The sequence below is a fragment of the Bos mutus genome, chromosome 1 (assembly GCF_027580195.1).
Source record: "Bos mutus isolate GX-2022 chromosome 1, NWIPB_WYAK_1.1, whole genome shotgun sequence".
NCBI classification, from domain to species: Eukaryota; Metazoa; Chordata; class Mammalia; order Artiodactyla; family Bovidae; genus Bos; species Bos mutus.
Genome location: NC_091617.1, coordinates 131,376,020 through 131,393,794, shown reverse-complemented (window position 1 = coordinate 131,393,794; position 17,775 = coordinate 131,376,020). Strand labels below are relative to the sequence as shown.

Genomic DNA, 17,775 nt, shown 5'->3' with positions numbered 1-17,775 from the left:
AGATATATTATTGGTCAATAAGCACATCAAGAGTTGAGGCTCAACTTGTTAGAGAAATGCACATCAAAACCACAATGCAATAACATTTTCCAGTTTTGAGGATGGCTATAATCACAAAATGGAACATAACAAATTTGAGAAAAGCTTTGTCATCTCTGGTTAGGTAATGAGTTCTTACATGTTGACACCAAAAGTACCATTCATAAAAAGAAACAAAAAAGAGACTAACTGGACTTAATCTTTTTTCTCTGAAAAAGACATGTGAGAGATTTTAAAAAGTCATACACTAAGAGAAAATACTTTCAAATCATGTAATTGAAAAAGAACTTATAGGAAGAAAACTTTCAAACGTCAAATATAAGACAGAAAACAGTTCCTTTTTTTCCCCATAGGTGAAGGATTTGAACAGACACTTTAACAAAGAACATAAAAGGGTAACATATATTTCCAGTGGACGCTCTTTACCATTGTTTTGTTGTTTTAGTCTATTAAGTTCTATCCAACTCTTTTGTGATCCAATGGCCTATAGCCCGCTAGGCTCCTCTGTTCATGGGATTCCCCAGGCAAGAGTACTGGAGTGGGTTGTTATTTCCTTCTCCAGGTGATCTTCTCATTAGGGAATGGACTAGAACTGAAATGAGATACTACTACATACATATTAACATGACTAAAATTAAAAAGACCATTTCAAGTGTTGGTAAGGAGTCAAAACAGCTGGAAAATTCATACATAACATAGCTGGAAGAAATGGAAAAATAGCACAATCCCTATGAAAAACAGCTAGTAACCAGACACTAACTGTTAATATATAACTAAGCAGCTAAAGTTGAATGGTTCTATGAAGACCTACAAGACCTTTTAGAACTAACACCGAAAAAAGATGTCCTTTTCATTATAGGGGACTAGAAAGCAAAAGTAGGAAGTCAAGAAACACCTGGACTAACAGGCATTTTGCCCTTGGAGTACAGAATGAAGCAGGACAAAGGCTAATAAAGTTCTGCCAAGGGAAAGCACTGGGCATAGCAAACACCCTCTTCCAACAACACAAGAGAAGACTCTACACGTGGACATCACCAGATGTTCAACAACAAAAAATCAGATTGATCATATTTGTTGCAGCCAAAGATGGAGAAGCTCTATACACTCAGCAAAAAACAAGACCGGGAGGAAACTGTGGCTCAGATCATGAACTCCTTATTGCCAAATTCAGACTTAAATTGAAGAAAGTGGGGAAAACCACTAGACAATTCAGGTATGACCTAAATCAAATCCATTATGATTATACACAGGAAGTGAGAAATAGACTTAAGGGACTAGATGTGATAAGAGTGCCTGATGAACTATGGATAGAGGTTTGCGGCATTGTACAGGAGACCGGAATCAAGACCATCCCCAAGAAAAATGAAAAAAAGCAAAATGGCTGTCTGAGGAGACCTTACAAATAGCTGTGAAAAGAAGCGAAAAGCAAAGGAGAAAAGGAAAGATACACCCATTTGAATGCAGAGTTCCAAAGAATAGCAAGGAGAGATAAGAAAGCCCTCCTCAGTGATCAATGCAAAGAAACAGAATGTGAAAAACTAGAGATCTCTACAGAAAATAAGAGATACTAAGGGAACATTTCATGCAAAGATGGGATCAACAAAGGACAGAAATGGTAGGGACCTAACAGAAGCAGAAGATACTATGAAGATGTGGCAAGAATACAGAGAAGAACTATACAAAAAAGATCTTCATAACCCAGATAATCACGATGGTGTGATCACTCAACAAGAGCCAGACATCCTGGAATGTGAAGTCAAGTGAGCCTTAGGAAGCACCACCATGAACAAAGCTAGTGGAGGTGATGGAATTCCAGTTGACCTATTTCAAATCCTAAAAGATGCTGCTGCATTCAATATGTCAGCAAATTTGGAAAACTCAGCAGTGGCCACAGGTCTGGAAAAGGTCAGTTTTCATTCCAATCCCAAAGAAAGGCAATTCCAAAGAATGCTCAAACTACTGCACAATTGCACTCATCTCATATGCTAGTAAAGTGACACTCAAAATTCTCCAAGCCAGGCTTCAGTGATACGTGAACTGTGAACTTTCAGATGTTTAAGCTGGTTTTAGAAAAGGCAGAGGAACCAGAGATCAAATTGCCAACATCCACTAGACCATCGAAAAAGCAAGAGAGTTCGAGAAAAACATCTATTTCTGCCTTATTGACTATGCCAAAGCCTTTGATTGTGTGGATCACAGTAAACTGTGGAAAATTCTGAAAGAGATGGGAATACCAGACCACCTGACCTGCCTCTTCAGAAACCTATATGCAGTTCAGGAAGCAACAGTGAGAGCTGGACATGGAACAACAGACTGGTTCCAAATAGGAAAAGGAGTACTTCAAGGCTGCATATTGTCACCCTGCTTACTTAACTTATATTCAGAGTACATCATGAGAAACGCTGGGCTGGAAGAAGCACAAGCTGGAATCAAGATTGCCGGGAGAAATATCAATAACCTCAGATATGCAGATGACACCACCCTTATGCAGAAAGTGAAGAACTAAAGAGCCTCTTGATGAAAGTGAAAGAGGAGAGTGAAAAAGTTGGCTTAAAGCTCAACATTCAGAAAACTAAGATCATGGCATCTGGTCCCATCACTTCATGGCAAATAGATGGGGAAACAGTGGAAACAGTGGCTGACTTTATTTGGGGGGGCTCCAAAATCACTCCAGATGGTGATTGCAGCCATGAAATTAAAAGACACTACTCCTTTGGAAGCAAAGTTATGACCAACCTAGACAGCATATTATTATTATTATTTTTTTTAGACAGCATATTAAAAAGCAGATGTTACTTTGTCAACAAAGCTCTGTCTAGTCAAGGCTGTGGTTTTTCCAGTAGTCATGTATGGATGTGAGAGTTGGCCTATAAAGAAAGCTGAGTGCTGAAGAATTGATGCTTTTGAACTGTGGTGTTGGAGAAGACTCTTAATAGGAGTCCCTTGGACTGCAAGGAGATCCAACCAGTCCATCCTAAAGGAGATCAGTGCTGGGTGTTCACTGGAAAGACTGATGTTGAAGCTGGAACTCCAATACTTTGGCCACCTGATGCAAAGAGCTGAATAATTTAAAAGACTAACGCTGGAAAAGATTGAGGGCAGGAGGAGAAGGGGACGACACAGGATGAGGTGGTTAGATGGCATCACCAACTCATGGACCAGAGTCTGAGTGAACTCCAGGAGTTGGTGATGGACAGGGAGGCCTGGCGTGCTGAGGTTCATGGGGTTGCAAAGAGTCGGACATGACTGAGTGACTGAACTGAAGGGAACTGAAAGCAATGCCACTCCTAGGTGGCAAAGTTCAAAGAAAGCTTATGTTCTTACAAAAAAAAAAAAAAAGGTGCATTAATAATCAAATGCTCGTAGTAATTTATTCATAACTGCCAGAAACTGTAAACATCCCCAAAGTGAAAGTGAAGTCGCTCAGTTGTGACCGACTCTTTGCGACCCCATGCCCTGTAGCCTATCAGGCTTCTCAGTCCATGGGATTTTCCAGGCAAGAATACTGGAGTGGGTTACTATTTCCTTCTCCAGGAGATCTTCCCAACCCAGGAACTGAACCTGGGTCTCCCGCATTTTAGGCAGACACTTTACCGTCTGAGCCACCAGGGGAGTCCAAACATCTCCAAACTATCCTTAATTAAAAGATTATAATTATACGATAGCACATTCACAAGATGGAATACTATTCAACAATTAAATGAGTCTCAAGTACACAGACTATGTACTTACTGTAGAATTCCACTTACAAGACATTGTTAGAAAACCACACAGAACAGAACAGACCAGTGGTTGTTAGAGACTGGGGTAAAAGAGGACTGACTAGAAAGCGACAGCATAACAGAATCTGGGGGTTGAACAACATATCCAAATGACAACTAACTTCTAAATCCAACCAGGATCGTCTGCAGAAACTCATTTAATTCTCAAATAAAATCTCAAATAACTGAGATAATTCTCAAAACAGAAAGGAACTAAAATGAGTAACTACAATATTTTGAAAAAGAAAAAAGTGAGAATAAACAAAATACCTGATTTCTATAAGTATACAAACTTACACAAGTTTAATAAGAAATACAATTATGGAATGCTTTACATGTTTATATGCAATTTACATTTTTTACTTGGAAAAAGCACTGTGGAAATTCTATACCATTTGTTAATACTTATGTGTCATAAGTGTATTTAGATCCTTAAGGATCTGTCTTCCTTAATCAGAAAAACATTTTAATATATACTTTAAACTTACATAAACCCAGTATGGGGCTTCCCTGGTAGTTCAGCTCTTAAAGAATCCACGTGCAATGTAGGAGACCCGCGTTCGATCCCTGGGTGGGAAGATCTCCCGGAGAACAGAATGGCAACCCATTTCAGTATTCTTGTCTGGGAAACCCCATGCACAGAGGAGCCTGGAGGCCTACAATCTGTGGGGTTGCAAGAGTCAGACACAACTGAGCAGCTAAGCATAAACCTACTATAGTTTTAGTTTTATACCAATACAACATTAAAAGGCAGAACACTCAGCTTACCTTCCTGCATTTAATATTCTTGCTCAGAGAGTAAAGTCCACTGCTAGGTTTTTTTTTTCCTTAGGGGCTTCCCAGGTGGCACTAGTAGTAAAGAACCCGCATGCCAATGAGGGAGACATCAGAGATATGAGTTCAATCCTTGAAGTCAGGAAAATCTCCTGGAGGAGGGCGAGGCAACCCACTCCAGTATTCTTGCCTGGACAGAGCAGTCTAATGGGCTATGGTCCACTGAGCTGCAAAGAGTCAGACACAACTGAAGCAACTTAGCACATATGAACACCAGGTTTTGGGATCAAGAAACAAGAAGTCTAGTGATAGTTTCAGGACATCTGCAAAATTTTGAGAATCTCATTTTATGAGTACTTTACTTAAGTAAAATAACCCAGTGCACTCTTATTCTCTATTCCCCATTTTTAATTAAGTCTCATTTTACTAAACACAACCAACTTTGTCTTATAAACCTATATATTTGGCTCTCTACAGCTCTCAAGGAAAAAAATTTCCCTTGGTGGAGAAGGTATATAAAAATGATGCATACCAATTTTTCACTTAACATTTTACCATCCTTTAATCTTATTTCTGTTCTAATCATAGCTTTAAAACTCATGTTTACCAAGATGGCAGCCACCATGAAGAAGACAGCTGCAGGAGATGTCAATATCACTTTTGAAGATCAACAAAAGATAAAAAAATTTGCACAGAATACAAGTAGAATCACAGAGCTGAAGGAAGAAATAGAAGTAAAAAAGAAACAACTCCAAAATTTAGAAGATGTCTGTGAGGACATCATGCTTGCAGATGACAACTGCTTAATGACACCTTATCACATTGGCGATGTTTTCATTAATCATTCTCAAGAAGAAACACAAGAAATGTTAGAAGAAGCAAAGAAAAATTTGCAAGAAGAAACTGACGCCTTAGAATCCAGAATGGAATCAATTCAGTGGGTGTTAGCAGATTTGAAAGTTCAGTTCAGTTGCTCAGTCATGTCCGACTCTTTTTGCAACCCCATGAATCACAGCAGGCCAGGTCTCCCTGTCCATCACCAACTCCCAGAGTCTATCCAAACCCACGTCCATTGAATCAGTGATGCCATCCAAACCATCTCATCTTCTGTCAGTTACATGCAAAATCTGGGAGTAACATAAACCTTGAAGCTTAAACATTTTATATAAGTTAAACATTTTAACTTATGAAAGTTAAACATTTTATATAATGTTTTAGTTTAATAAACTCGTATTTTGTTTAAAATGATAATTTCCCTTCTTCAAATGAAATGGAAAGCAAAACTTTTTTTTAAATTTTCATTTATTTAATGGAAACTTGCCTATTTTCACGTCTTGCTTATTTATTTTATATTTTTAAAAGAAGACAGTATTCATCTATGTATTTTGCATAACAATTATATCAAGTGTAGGGGCTTTATGTCATGTTATTAAAATCAGTTAAGCAATCAAAAAAACAAAAAACTCCTGTTTGTACTTACTACGTTTTTCATAAGCCATTCTAAACATTTCTCTTGTCATTCCAGCAATCTTATAAATTTATCATTGGTCATATAGTCCTCTATTTCATTTTTATAGTAGTCACCCATAAATTGGTATCACTCTATAACTAACTTGGTATTGTTTTTTTTCTCTTTACTGAGAACATCCAACATTCATTAAAGCATCTACCTACATGCTAGACACTGTGCTAAATTTCACTTTCAATAAAGAATATTCCCCATTCTTTCTGAATTATGTTGGTTTTAAAGATGCATGCATGCTCAGCTGTGTCTAATTTTTTGCGACCCAACTATTGCCCATGAGGCTCATCTGTGCATGGGATTTTTTCCAGGCCAAAATACTGGAATGAGTTGCCTTGCCCTCCTCCAAGGATCCTCCTGACCTAGGGATCAAATGCAAATATCCTGCACTGGCAGGCAGTTTTTACCACTGAGCCACCTGGAAAGATACTACACCTGAAAAAGCACATACATCTCTCTCTCTCTCTCTCTCTCTCTCTCTCTCACTCTAAAGGTACATTTCTCATCATTCCCAAGGTTATCTTCTAAGCTGAGCACTTCTTCTCAGGGCTCCTAACTCTTTCACTTCTCCCATCAGTTCTCACACTCAAAACAGAATGTAAAAGAGCTGTTCCTCTCATTTTGTCAAACTTCTGAGGGATAAAGAACGGCAACAAAAATAGTAAAAAGCAGGCAGAAAATCAATAAAGACACAAGTGAACTCTATAACACGATCAATCAACTGTATTTAATTGGCATCTATAAACTGTTTCATTCAACAACAGCAGAATTCACATTTCTCTCAAGCTCACATGGAACATTCATCAGAACAGATAACATTCTGAACCATAAAAAATTCCTTAACAAATTTGGAAAAGCAGAAATCATACAATGCATGCTCTCAGGCTACAATGGAATTAAATTAGAAATCATTAATAGATAGTTGGAAAAATCACAAAACACCTGGAAATTAAACAACATGCTTCTAAATAGCACGAGTCAAAGAAGAAATCTCAACAGAAATTTTAAAACATTTCAACTGAATGAATATGAAAATACAACTCATCAAAATTTTTAGGATGCAGCCAAAGCAGCTTACAGAGAATTTATAGCACTGTCTGCATGTAGCAGAAAAGAAGAAAATCTAAAATCAATCGTCTAATCTTCCAACCTAAGAAACTGGGGGGGCGAGAGGGGGGGCGGGGGAGAACAAAGCAAATAAAAACTAAGCGTTAGAAAAGAAATAATAAAAACTAGAGCAAAAGGCAAAGAAGTTGTAAAATAGTAAGTCAAAAATTATGGAAGTGACTAAAACCAAATACTGGTTCTTTGAAAAGATCTATAAAAATTAATAAACATCCACCTAGGCTAACTAAGAAAAAAGGACACAATATCAGAAATAAAAAATGGAATGTAAACAGAAAACGACAACACAAAAAGGGTAATAACAGAATACCATGAGTATACTCACAAGATGTGAAACAGAGATGAAATGGATCCAATATTTGAAAGATAAAATATGCCAAAACTCACAAGAAACAGGCAATATAAACTGGCCTATATCTATAAAAGAAACTGCATCAATATTTTAAAACCTGCCACGACATAAAGAACCAAACCCAGATAGGTTCACTGGCAAATTCTAACATTTAAGGAAGAAGCTATAACCAAGTCTCTACCATATCTTCCAAAAGATGAAAGGAGAGGAGATATTTCCTACCTCATTTTATGAGACAGTATTACCCTAACATCAAAATTAGACAAACACACTGCAAGAAAATTACAGACCACTCTATCTCTCATCAACACAGATATAAAACTGTCAACAAAGTGATAGCAAATCAAAAATTTTAAATGTATTTTAAAAATTATGTACCACAAGCGAGATTTATCCCATGTACAGTTCAGTTCAGTTGCTCACTCATGAGCAATCCCATGAACTACAGCACTCCAGGCTTTCCTGTCCATCACCAACTCTCAGAGCTTCCTCAAACTCACGCCCATTGATTCGGTAATGCTATCCAACCATCTCATCCTCTGTCAGCCTTTGTCCTCCCGCCTTCAATATGTCCCAGCATCAAGGTCTTTTCCAATGTGTCAGTTCTTAGCATCAGGTAGCAAATACTGAAGCTTCAGCATCAGTCCTTCCAATGAAAATTCAGGACTAATTTCCTTTAGGATGGACTGGTTTGACGTCCCTGCAGTCCAAGGGACTCTCAAGTGTCTTCTCCAACACCACAGGTCAAAAGCATCAATTCTTTGGCGCTCGGCTTTCTTTACGGTCCAACTCTCACAACTACACATGACTACTGGAAAAACCACAGCTCTGACTAGAAGGATCTTTGTTGGCAAAGTAACGTCTCTGCTTTTTAATATGCTGTCTAAGTTGGCCATAGCTTTTCTTCCAAGGAGCAAGTGTCTTTTAATTCCATGGCTGCAGCCACCGTTTAGATGGTTTCCCCATCTATTTGCTATGAAGTGATGGGACGGGATGCCATGATCTTAGTTTTCTGAATGTTGAGCTTTAAGCCAACTTTTTCACTCTCCTCTTTTACTTTCATCAAAAGGCTCTTTAGTTCTTCTTCACTTTCTGCCATAAGGGTGCTGTCATCTGCATATCTGAGGTTATTGGCATCTATCCTGGCAATCTTGATTCTAGTTCATGCTTCATCCAATCCAGCATTTCACATGATGTACTCTGCATGTAAATTAAGTAAGTAGGGTGACAATATACAGCCTTGATATACTCCCTTCCCAATTTGGAACCAGTCTGTTGTTCCATGTCCAGTACTAACTATTGCTTCTTGACCCGCACACAGGTTTCTGAGGAGGCAGGCAAGGTGATCTGGTATTCCCATCTCTTTAAGAACTTTCCATAGTTTGTTGTGATCCACAAAGTCTAAGGCTTTGGTGTAGTCAATAAAACAGATGTTCCAGATGTTTCTCTGGAACTCTCTTGCTTTTTCAATGATCCAACCAATGCTGGCAATTTGATCTCTGGTTCCTCTGCCTTTTCTAAATCCATCTGAACATCTTGAACACTTCTTGAACATCTGGAAGTTCTCAGTTCACATACTGTTGAAGCCTCACTTGGAGAATTTTGAGCTCTGCTATCATGTGAAGAGTCCAGCTGTGCAGTAGTTTGAACATTCTTTGGCACTTCCCCTTTCCTGGATTAGAATAAAAACTGATCTTTTCCAGTCCTGTGGCCACTGCTGAGTTTTCCAAATTTGCTGGCATACTGAGTGCAGCACTTTCACAGCATCATCTTTTAGAATTTGAAATAGTTCATCTGGAATTCCATCAACACCACTACCTTTGTTTGTAGTGATGCTTCCTGAGGCCCACTTGACTTTACACTCCAGGATGTTTCGCTCAGGGTGAGTGATCACATCATCGTGGTTATCTGGGTCATTAATATCTTTTTTGTATGGTTCTTCTTTGTACTCGTCACGTTTTTTTTTTAATATCTTCTGCTTCTGTTAGGTTCATACCATTACTGTCCTTTATTATGCCCGTATTTGCATGAAATGCTTCAGGTTCTCTATAATGTTCTTTAAGAGATCTCTAGTCTTTCCCATTCTATTGTTTTTCTCTATTTCTTTCCACTGATCAATAAGGAAGGCTTTCTTATCTCTCCTTGCTAGTCTTTGACTCTGCATTCAGATGGGTATATCTTTCCTTTTCTCCTTTGCCTTTAGCTTCTCTTTTCTCAGTATTTGTAAGGACTCCTCAGGCAACCATTTTGCCTCTTTGCATGTTTTTTTTCTAGGGGATGCTTTTGATCACTGCCTCCTGAACAATGTCACAAAACTCTGTTCATGGTTCTTCAGGAACTCTATCAGAGCTAATCCCGTGAATCTCTTTGTCACTTCCACCGTGTAATTGTAAGGGATTTGACTTTGGTCATACCTGAATCGTCTAGTGGTTTTCCCTACTTTCTTCAATTTAAGTTTGAATTTTTCAGTAAGGTGTTCATGCTCTGAGCCACATTCAGCTCCCAGTCTTGCTTTTGCGGACTGTATAGAATTTCTCCATCTTCAGCTGCAAAGAATATAATCAATCTGATTTCAGTACTGACCATCTGCTGATGTACATGTGTCGAGCCATCTCTTGTGTTGTTGGCAAAGGGTGTTTCTATGACCAGTGCATTCTCATGGCAAAACTCTGTTAGCCTTTGCCCTACTTTATTTTGTACTCCAAAGCCAAACTTGTCTATTACTCCAGGTATCTTTTGACTTCCTACTTTTGCATTTTAGTCCCCTATGATGAAAATGACTTTTTTTTTTTTTCTTGGTATTAGTTCTACAAGGTCTTTTAGGTCATCATAGAACTGTTCAACTTCAGCTTCTTCAGCATCAGTGACTGGGGCATAGACTTGGATTACTGTGATACTGAATGGTTTGTCTTGGAAATGAACACCATGAACTATAGCCTTCCAGGCTCCTCTGTCCATGGGATTCTCCAGGCAAGAATACTGGATTGGGTTGCCATTTTCTTCTCCAAGGAATCTTCCTGACCTAGGAATCGAACCCTGGTCTCCTGCATTGCAGGCAGATTCTTTACCATCTGAGCCACCAATAACGTCCTTTATCCCAGGTCTAGTTAAAATGTGAAAATCAAATAATGGAACCCATCATAACAAGAGGCAAAGAAGTAAAGCCACACAGTCATATCAATAAATTCAGGAAAAACATTTCATAAAATCCAACACACATTCATAATTTTTAAAAGAACTTTCACTAAACTAAAATAGATGGGAACTTCTGAACTTACACCTAACACATACATAATGGGAAGAACTAGCCCTCTTAAGAACAAAGCAAAGATATCTTTTACCATTCCTTTTGAACACTGTACTAGAAATTCAAGCTAAAGCAATAAGAAAAGGAAATAAAAGGTATACAGACCAGGAAGGAAGAAATCAAACTTTCTTTGTATGCAGATCACATGACTGTCTATATAGAAAACCTGAAAAAACTGAAAAGCCATTTTTCATATATAAAATGAACAAATGAAATTTGAAATTAATACACCATTTACATTGTTCAGTCGCTATGTCATGTCTGACTCTTTGTGACTCCAAGGACTGAAGCACACCAGACTCCTCTGTCCTCCACTATCTACCAGAGTTTGCTCAAATTCATGTCTATTGATTTGGTGATGTTGTCTATCCATCTAACCATTTACATCAGCACCAGAAGAAAGATAAATATTTGAATATAAATCCAAAACAATATGGACAAGATCTAGACAAGGAAAACTCCAAAATTTCAATGAAAAATCTAAGAACTAAATATGTGCTCAGTTGCATCTTGAGTCTTTGTGATCCCATGGACTATAGCCCGCCAGGCTCCTCTGTCCATGAAATTTTTCTGACAAGAATATTGGAGCAGGTTACCATTATCTACTCCAGGGGAATCTTCCAACCCAGGGATGGAACCTGTGTCCTTGGAATCTCCTGCACTGGCAAGTGGATTCTTTACCACTGCGCCACCTGAGAAGCCCAAGAACTAAATAAGCAGATAGCTATTCCTGGTTCAGATAGGAAGACTCAAAATTGTCAAGATGTCAGTCCCATCTTGGTCCATAGATTCAACACATTCCCTGTTGACTGCATAAGAAGTAATTTCTATATATCAAAAACTGGTGCTAAAGTTGATTTGGAGGGCAAAAGATCTAGAATAGGCAAAACAATATTCAAAAACAAGAACAAAATTAGAAGACTGATAATATCTGAATTTAAGATTTGCTTTAATATGTCTATAGCAATCAAGACTATGATAGTGACAAAAAAAATAGACAACTAGATTAATAAAATAATACAGAGAGCCCAGAAGTCAACCCACCCAAATAGTCAATTGATCTGTGACAACTGAACAAAGTGATATAATGGAGAAAACATCATCTTTTCAACATATGATGTTAAAATTGGATATCCATGTGGGAAAGAAAGAATTTAAAGCCTTCAAAAAATTAACTCAACATGGATCAAAGAACTAAATATAAACTCAAAAGTAAAACTCTTAAAATAACATATGGAAAAATCCAGATGACCTTGGGTATGGTGATGATTTTTTAGGCATATGGTGATGACTTTTTCGATACAACACCAAAGGCACGAACTATGAGGAGAAAATGATAGTTAAACTGGACTTACTAGAATTAAAACTTCTGCTCAGCAAAGGACTGTCAAGAAAATGAAAAGACAAGTCACAGACAGGGAAATAATATTTCTCTAGACATTTTTGTTTAATATTTTCAATGTTTTTAATCTAATATCTTAAGCATCCAAAATATATAAAGAAGTGTTAAAACTCAATAAGAAAACAAATAACCTGCTTAAAATATGGGTATAAGACTCGAACACCTCACAAAGGAAACTACACAGCTGGCATATAAGCAAAGAAAAGATACTTAACATCCTATGTCATTAGAGAACTGCAAATTAAAAAACAGTATGATACTTCTACACTCAGAATGGTGAAAAGCCAAAAGACTGACAAAACCAAATGCTGACAAGTAAATGGAACAACAGAAATTCACTGCTGGCAGGAAAACAAAATGGTATAGCAACTTTGGATGACAGTCTGGCAGTTTCTTACAAACTCCATATATTCTTACCATATGTTCCAGCAATCATGCTCCAAAGTATATATCCAAAGGAAGTAAAAACTCATCTTCACACATAAACCTACATAAAGATGTTTAGTGGTTTTATTCAAAAGTGTGAAAACATGGAAGGAACCATGATGTTCTTCAGGAGATGAATGGATAAATAAACTGTGGTACATGCAGACAATGGAATATTACTCAGTACTAAAAGGAACGAGTCACCAAGTCAGGAAAAGACACAGGAAAAGTCATATGCATATTAGTAACTGAAAGAAGTCAATCTGAAACTGCCACATACTCCATGACTTCAACTACACTGCAGTCTTGACAAGGCAAAACTATGAGACGTTAAAAATACCAGTGGTTGCCAGGGATTACAGGGCAGAAGAGATAATAGGTGGAGCACAAAAGGTTTTTACAGCAGTAAAACTTTTTGTATGATACTATAATGATGGACACATGTAATGATATAGTTATAAAAAGCCATAGTTTATACAACACCAAAAGTGAACACTAATGTTCACTCTGGGTGATAAGGACATGTCAGTGTAAGTTCACCAATTAAACTCACCGCTATGTGTGTATGTACCGCTATGGTACAAGATGATGATAGTGGAAGAGACTGTATGTACTTGGGGACAAGGAATATATGGGATAGTCTCTGTATATTCCATTCAATTTTGCTGTGATTCTAAAATTTCTCTTAAAACTAAAGTCTTTTTTTAGAAATAGTAAATAACTTATTAGCCAATTAAAGTTTTCCACAGAGTTAATTTATATCCTTGGTCAATTTTCTGATCTCACATGGATTTAAGCACATGTGTACACCCAGACATACAGAGGCATAATGCCCCATCTACTTAAATACGCAGTGCCCCTATCTGTTTACCATGCACTGTGCCAAAGATGATGACAGGAAGAAAAATAAAATTCAGAATATAATGACCAGCCTGTATCTTGCCTAAATAACACCCGGTTTTATAAATTCTCATTAACTGATTCAAGAACAAGGGTTAAAAAGCAGTATCTATCACACAGCTTATTTCCAATTACAGGCAGTATCATCTGTGGAGTACAAAGTTCTAGTCTTTAATCAGAGGAATTCACTCTCCAGGCAGACTTACAATCTAATTAATTCAGGACCCTATTTTATCACTCCTAAAATTTTATCTGAGCTGTCTCAGAGAATCTCTTAGCAGTGAATATGTATATACATACACATGTGGGTAGATGGTAGTGGGTGGCACATGATTTGCAAAGCAAAACAATCATTAAAATGGTGTTTCTGAAACTGTGGACTTCTCCAGTGATCCAGAGTTTAAGAATCCACCCTGCAATGCAGGGGACAAGGATTCAATCCCTGGTTAGCAAACTAGGATCCCACATGCTGTAGGGCAACTGAGCCCTCACACACTAGAGAGCCCATGCGTTTTTCGCAGTGAAGATCCTGAATGTTGCAGGTGGGATCTGAAGTACTACTCTGCACCAACACAGAAATGTTATACTCATTTACTGTTTTAACTAGAATTATGATTGTTACCTATGTTCATGACAGCAAATTAAAGATATTAAGAGAAAAAAAATTTCCAATACATAAATGTATACATCATACTATGAAAAATTTAAGTAGATTTCAATCAAGAAAACAAAGTACCAATCTCTTTTCTAAGTAAAAGTAGCCTACAAATGAGAAAATTTTTCTAGTTCTTTCAGTGAATAAAAAGAATGCCAGTGCTCGCTTCGGCAGCACATATACTAAAATTGGAACGATACAGAGAAGATTAGCATGGCCCCTGCGCAAGGATGACACGCAAATTCGTGAAGCATTCCATATTTTTAATCCTTAACAAAATTCTAGCAATCAGAATCCAACAACACATTAAAAAGATCATACACCATGATCAAGTGGGCTTTATCCCAAGGATGCAAGGATTCTTCAATATCCGCAAATCAATCAATGTAATACACCACATTAACAAATTGAAAAATAAAAACCATATGATTATCTCAATAGATGCAGAGAAAGCCTTTGACAAAATTCAACATCCATTTATGATAAAAACTCTCCAGAAAGCAGGAATAGAAGGAACATACCTCAACATAATAAAAGCTATATATGACAAACCCACAGCAAACATTATCCTCAATGGTGAAAAATTGAAAGCATTTCCTCTAAAGTCAGGAACAAGACAAGGGTGCCCACTTTCACCATTACTATTCAACATAGTTTTTTGGAAGTTTTGGCCACAGCAATCAGAGCAGAAAAAGAAATAAAAGGAATCCAAACTGGAAAAGAAGAAGTAAAACTCTCACTATTTGCAGATGACATGATCCTCTACATAGAAAACCCTAAAGATTCCACCAGAAAATTACTAGAAATAATCAATGACTATAGTAAAGTTGCAGGATATAAAATCAACACACAGAAATCCCTTGCATTCCTATACACTAATAATGAGAAAACAGAAAGAGAAATTAAGGAAATAATTCCATTCACCATTGCAATGGAAAGAATAAAATACTTAGGAATATATCTACCTAAAGAAACTAAAGACCTATATATAGAAAACTATAAAACACTGGTGAAAGAAATCAAAGAGGACACTAATAGATGGAGAAATATACCATGTTCATGGATTGGAAGAATCAATATAGTGAAAATGAGTATACTACCCAAAGCAATTTATAGATTCAATGCAATCCCTATCAAGCTACCAACAGTATTCTTCACAGAGCTAGAACAAATAATTTCACAATTTGTATGGAAATACAAAAAACCTCGAATAGCCAAAGCAATCTTGAGAAAGAAGAATGGAACTGGAGGAATCAACCTACCTGACTTCAGGCTCTACTACAAAGCCACAGTTATCAAGACAGTATGGTACTGGCACAAAGACAGAAATATTGATCAATGGAATAAAATAGAAAGCCCAGAGATAAATCCACGCACATATGGACACCTTATCTTTGACAAAGGAGGCAAGAATATACAATGGATTAAAGACAATCTCTTTAACAAGTGGTGCTGGGAAATCTGGTCAACCACTTGTAAAAGAATGAAACTGGAACACTTTCTAACACCATACACAAAAATAAACTCAAAATGGATTAAAGATCTAAACGTAAGACCAGAAACTATAAAACTCCTAGAGGAGAACATAGGCAAAACACTCTCCGACATACATCACAGCAGGATCCTCTATGACCCACCTCCCAGAATATTGGAAATAAAAGCAAAAATAAACAAATGGGACCTAATTAACCTTAAAAGCTTCTGCACATCAAAGGAAACTATTAGCAAGGTGAAAAGACAGCCTTCAGAATCGGAGAAAATAATAGCAAATGAAGCAACTGACAAACAACTAATCTCAAAAATATACAGGCAACTCCTACAGCTCAACTCCAGAAAAATAAACGACCCAATCAAAAAATGGGCCAAAGAACTAAATAGACATTTCTCCAAAGAAGACATACAGATGGCTAACAAACACATGAAAAGATGCTCAACATCACTCATTATCAGAGAAATGCAAATCAAAACCACTATGAGGTACCACTTCACACCAGTCAGAATGGCTGCGATCCAAAAGTCTACAAATAATAAATGCTGGAGAGGGTGTGGAGAAAAGGGAACCCTCTTACACTGTTGGTGGGAATGCAACCTAGTACAGCCACTATGGAGAACAGTGTGGAGATTCCTTAAAAACTGGAAATAGAACTGCCTTATGATCCAGCAATCCCACTGCTAGGCATACACACTGAGGAAACCAGAAGGGAAAGAGACACGTGTACCCCAATGTTCATCGCAGCACTGTTTATAATAGCCAGGACATGGAAGCAACCTAGATGTCCATCAGCAGATGAATGGACAAGAAAGCTGTGGTACATATACACAATGGAGTATTACTCAGCCATTAAAAAGAATACATTTGAATCAGTTCTAATGAGGTGGATGAAACTGGAGCCTATTATACAGAGTGAAGTAAGCCAGAAGGAAAAACATAAATACAGTATACTAACGCATATATATGGAATTTAGAAAGATGGTAACAATAACTCTGTATACGAGACAGCAAAAGAGACACTGATGTATAGAACAGTCTTATGGACTCTGTGGGAGAGGGAGAGGGTGGGAAGATTTGGGAGAATGGCATTGAAACATGTAAAATATCATGTAGGAAACGAGTTGCCAGCCCAGGTTCGATGCACGATGCTGGATGCTTGGGGCTGGTGCACTGGACGGCCCAGAGGGATGGTATGGGGAGGGAGGAGGGAGGAGGGTTCGGGATGGGGAACACATGTATACCTGTGGCGGATTCATTTTGATATTTGGCAAAACTAATACAATTATGTAAAGTTTAAAAATAAAATAAAATTAGAAAAAAAAAAAAAAAAGAATGCCAAAATAGAGTTCAAACCTCCAATTTACACAGCAATACCTACTACAAGATGAAGCAAATACGAAAAAGGCACTATTATGACACAGGAAATGGAGAAGTAATAAACTTTGGAAAACATTAATCCTCAAAATCTCAAATATTAAAGAGACAAGACAACTTACACCAAAATTGAATTACGTGCTAAATGGGATAGTTCACTGGTAACAGCAAGTTGACTCGTTCATTAGTCCTCTTTTTCTCTTCAAATATTCTAAAAAAGTATCCCCTTCTTTTACCATCTCCAGGTAACAAAGCCTTAAAATTAAAAGGAATTATAGCAGAGGGCTTCAAGAATTTGGGCCCTGGATCCAGATCATCTGGGCCTTAAGCTTTCTAACTCTGTAACCCACTATGCCTCAGTATTCTCACCTCCCAAACAGAAATAATGCAACTAAAAAAAAAAAAAAAGCTTCATTTGGTTGCTGAGAGAAATAATTGGAAGAATGCCTATAACTTTAAAAAATATTAAGACTGAGCTACAGAAAGAAGTATATAAAAACATAAAGCTCTGCAAGCCCACGTATCTGTTCTTTTTGCCCCATTTTACACTCTTAATGGGGCTTCCCAGGTGGCACTGGTGGTAAAGAACACGCCTGTCAATGCAGGAGATGTGGGTTCGATCCTTAAGTTGGGAAGATCCCCTAGA

At 37.5% G+C, this 17,775-nt stretch overlaps 2 protein-coding genes and 1 non-coding gene across 3 annotated transcripts in view; 2 read left to right on the top strand and 1 right to left on the bottom strand.

The window, feature by feature from the left end:
* The window catches only part of STAG1 (STAG1 cohesin complex component), a 496,550-nt gene that overhangs the window by 360,359 nt on the left and 118,416 nt on the right, over nucleotides 1–17,775 (bottom strand). The gene's annotated exons all lie outside the window — the stretch shown is intronic.
* Nucleotides 5,186–5,730, top strand: LOC102280835 (prefoldin subunit 4). The gene is made up of 2 exons (XM_005889894.1): nucleotides 5,186–5,551; nucleotides 5,689–5,730. The coding sequence occupies exons 1-2, from the start codon at nucleotides 5,186–5,188 to the stop codon at nucleotides 5,728–5,730; spliced, it is 408 nt and encodes a 135-aa protein (XP_005889956.1).
* LOC138989550 (U6 spliceosomal RNA) lies at nucleotides 14,422–14,528 on the top strand. Its single transcript, XR_011465832.1, has one exon. It is a non-coding gene; the product is annotated as a U6 spliceosomal RNA (small nuclear RNA).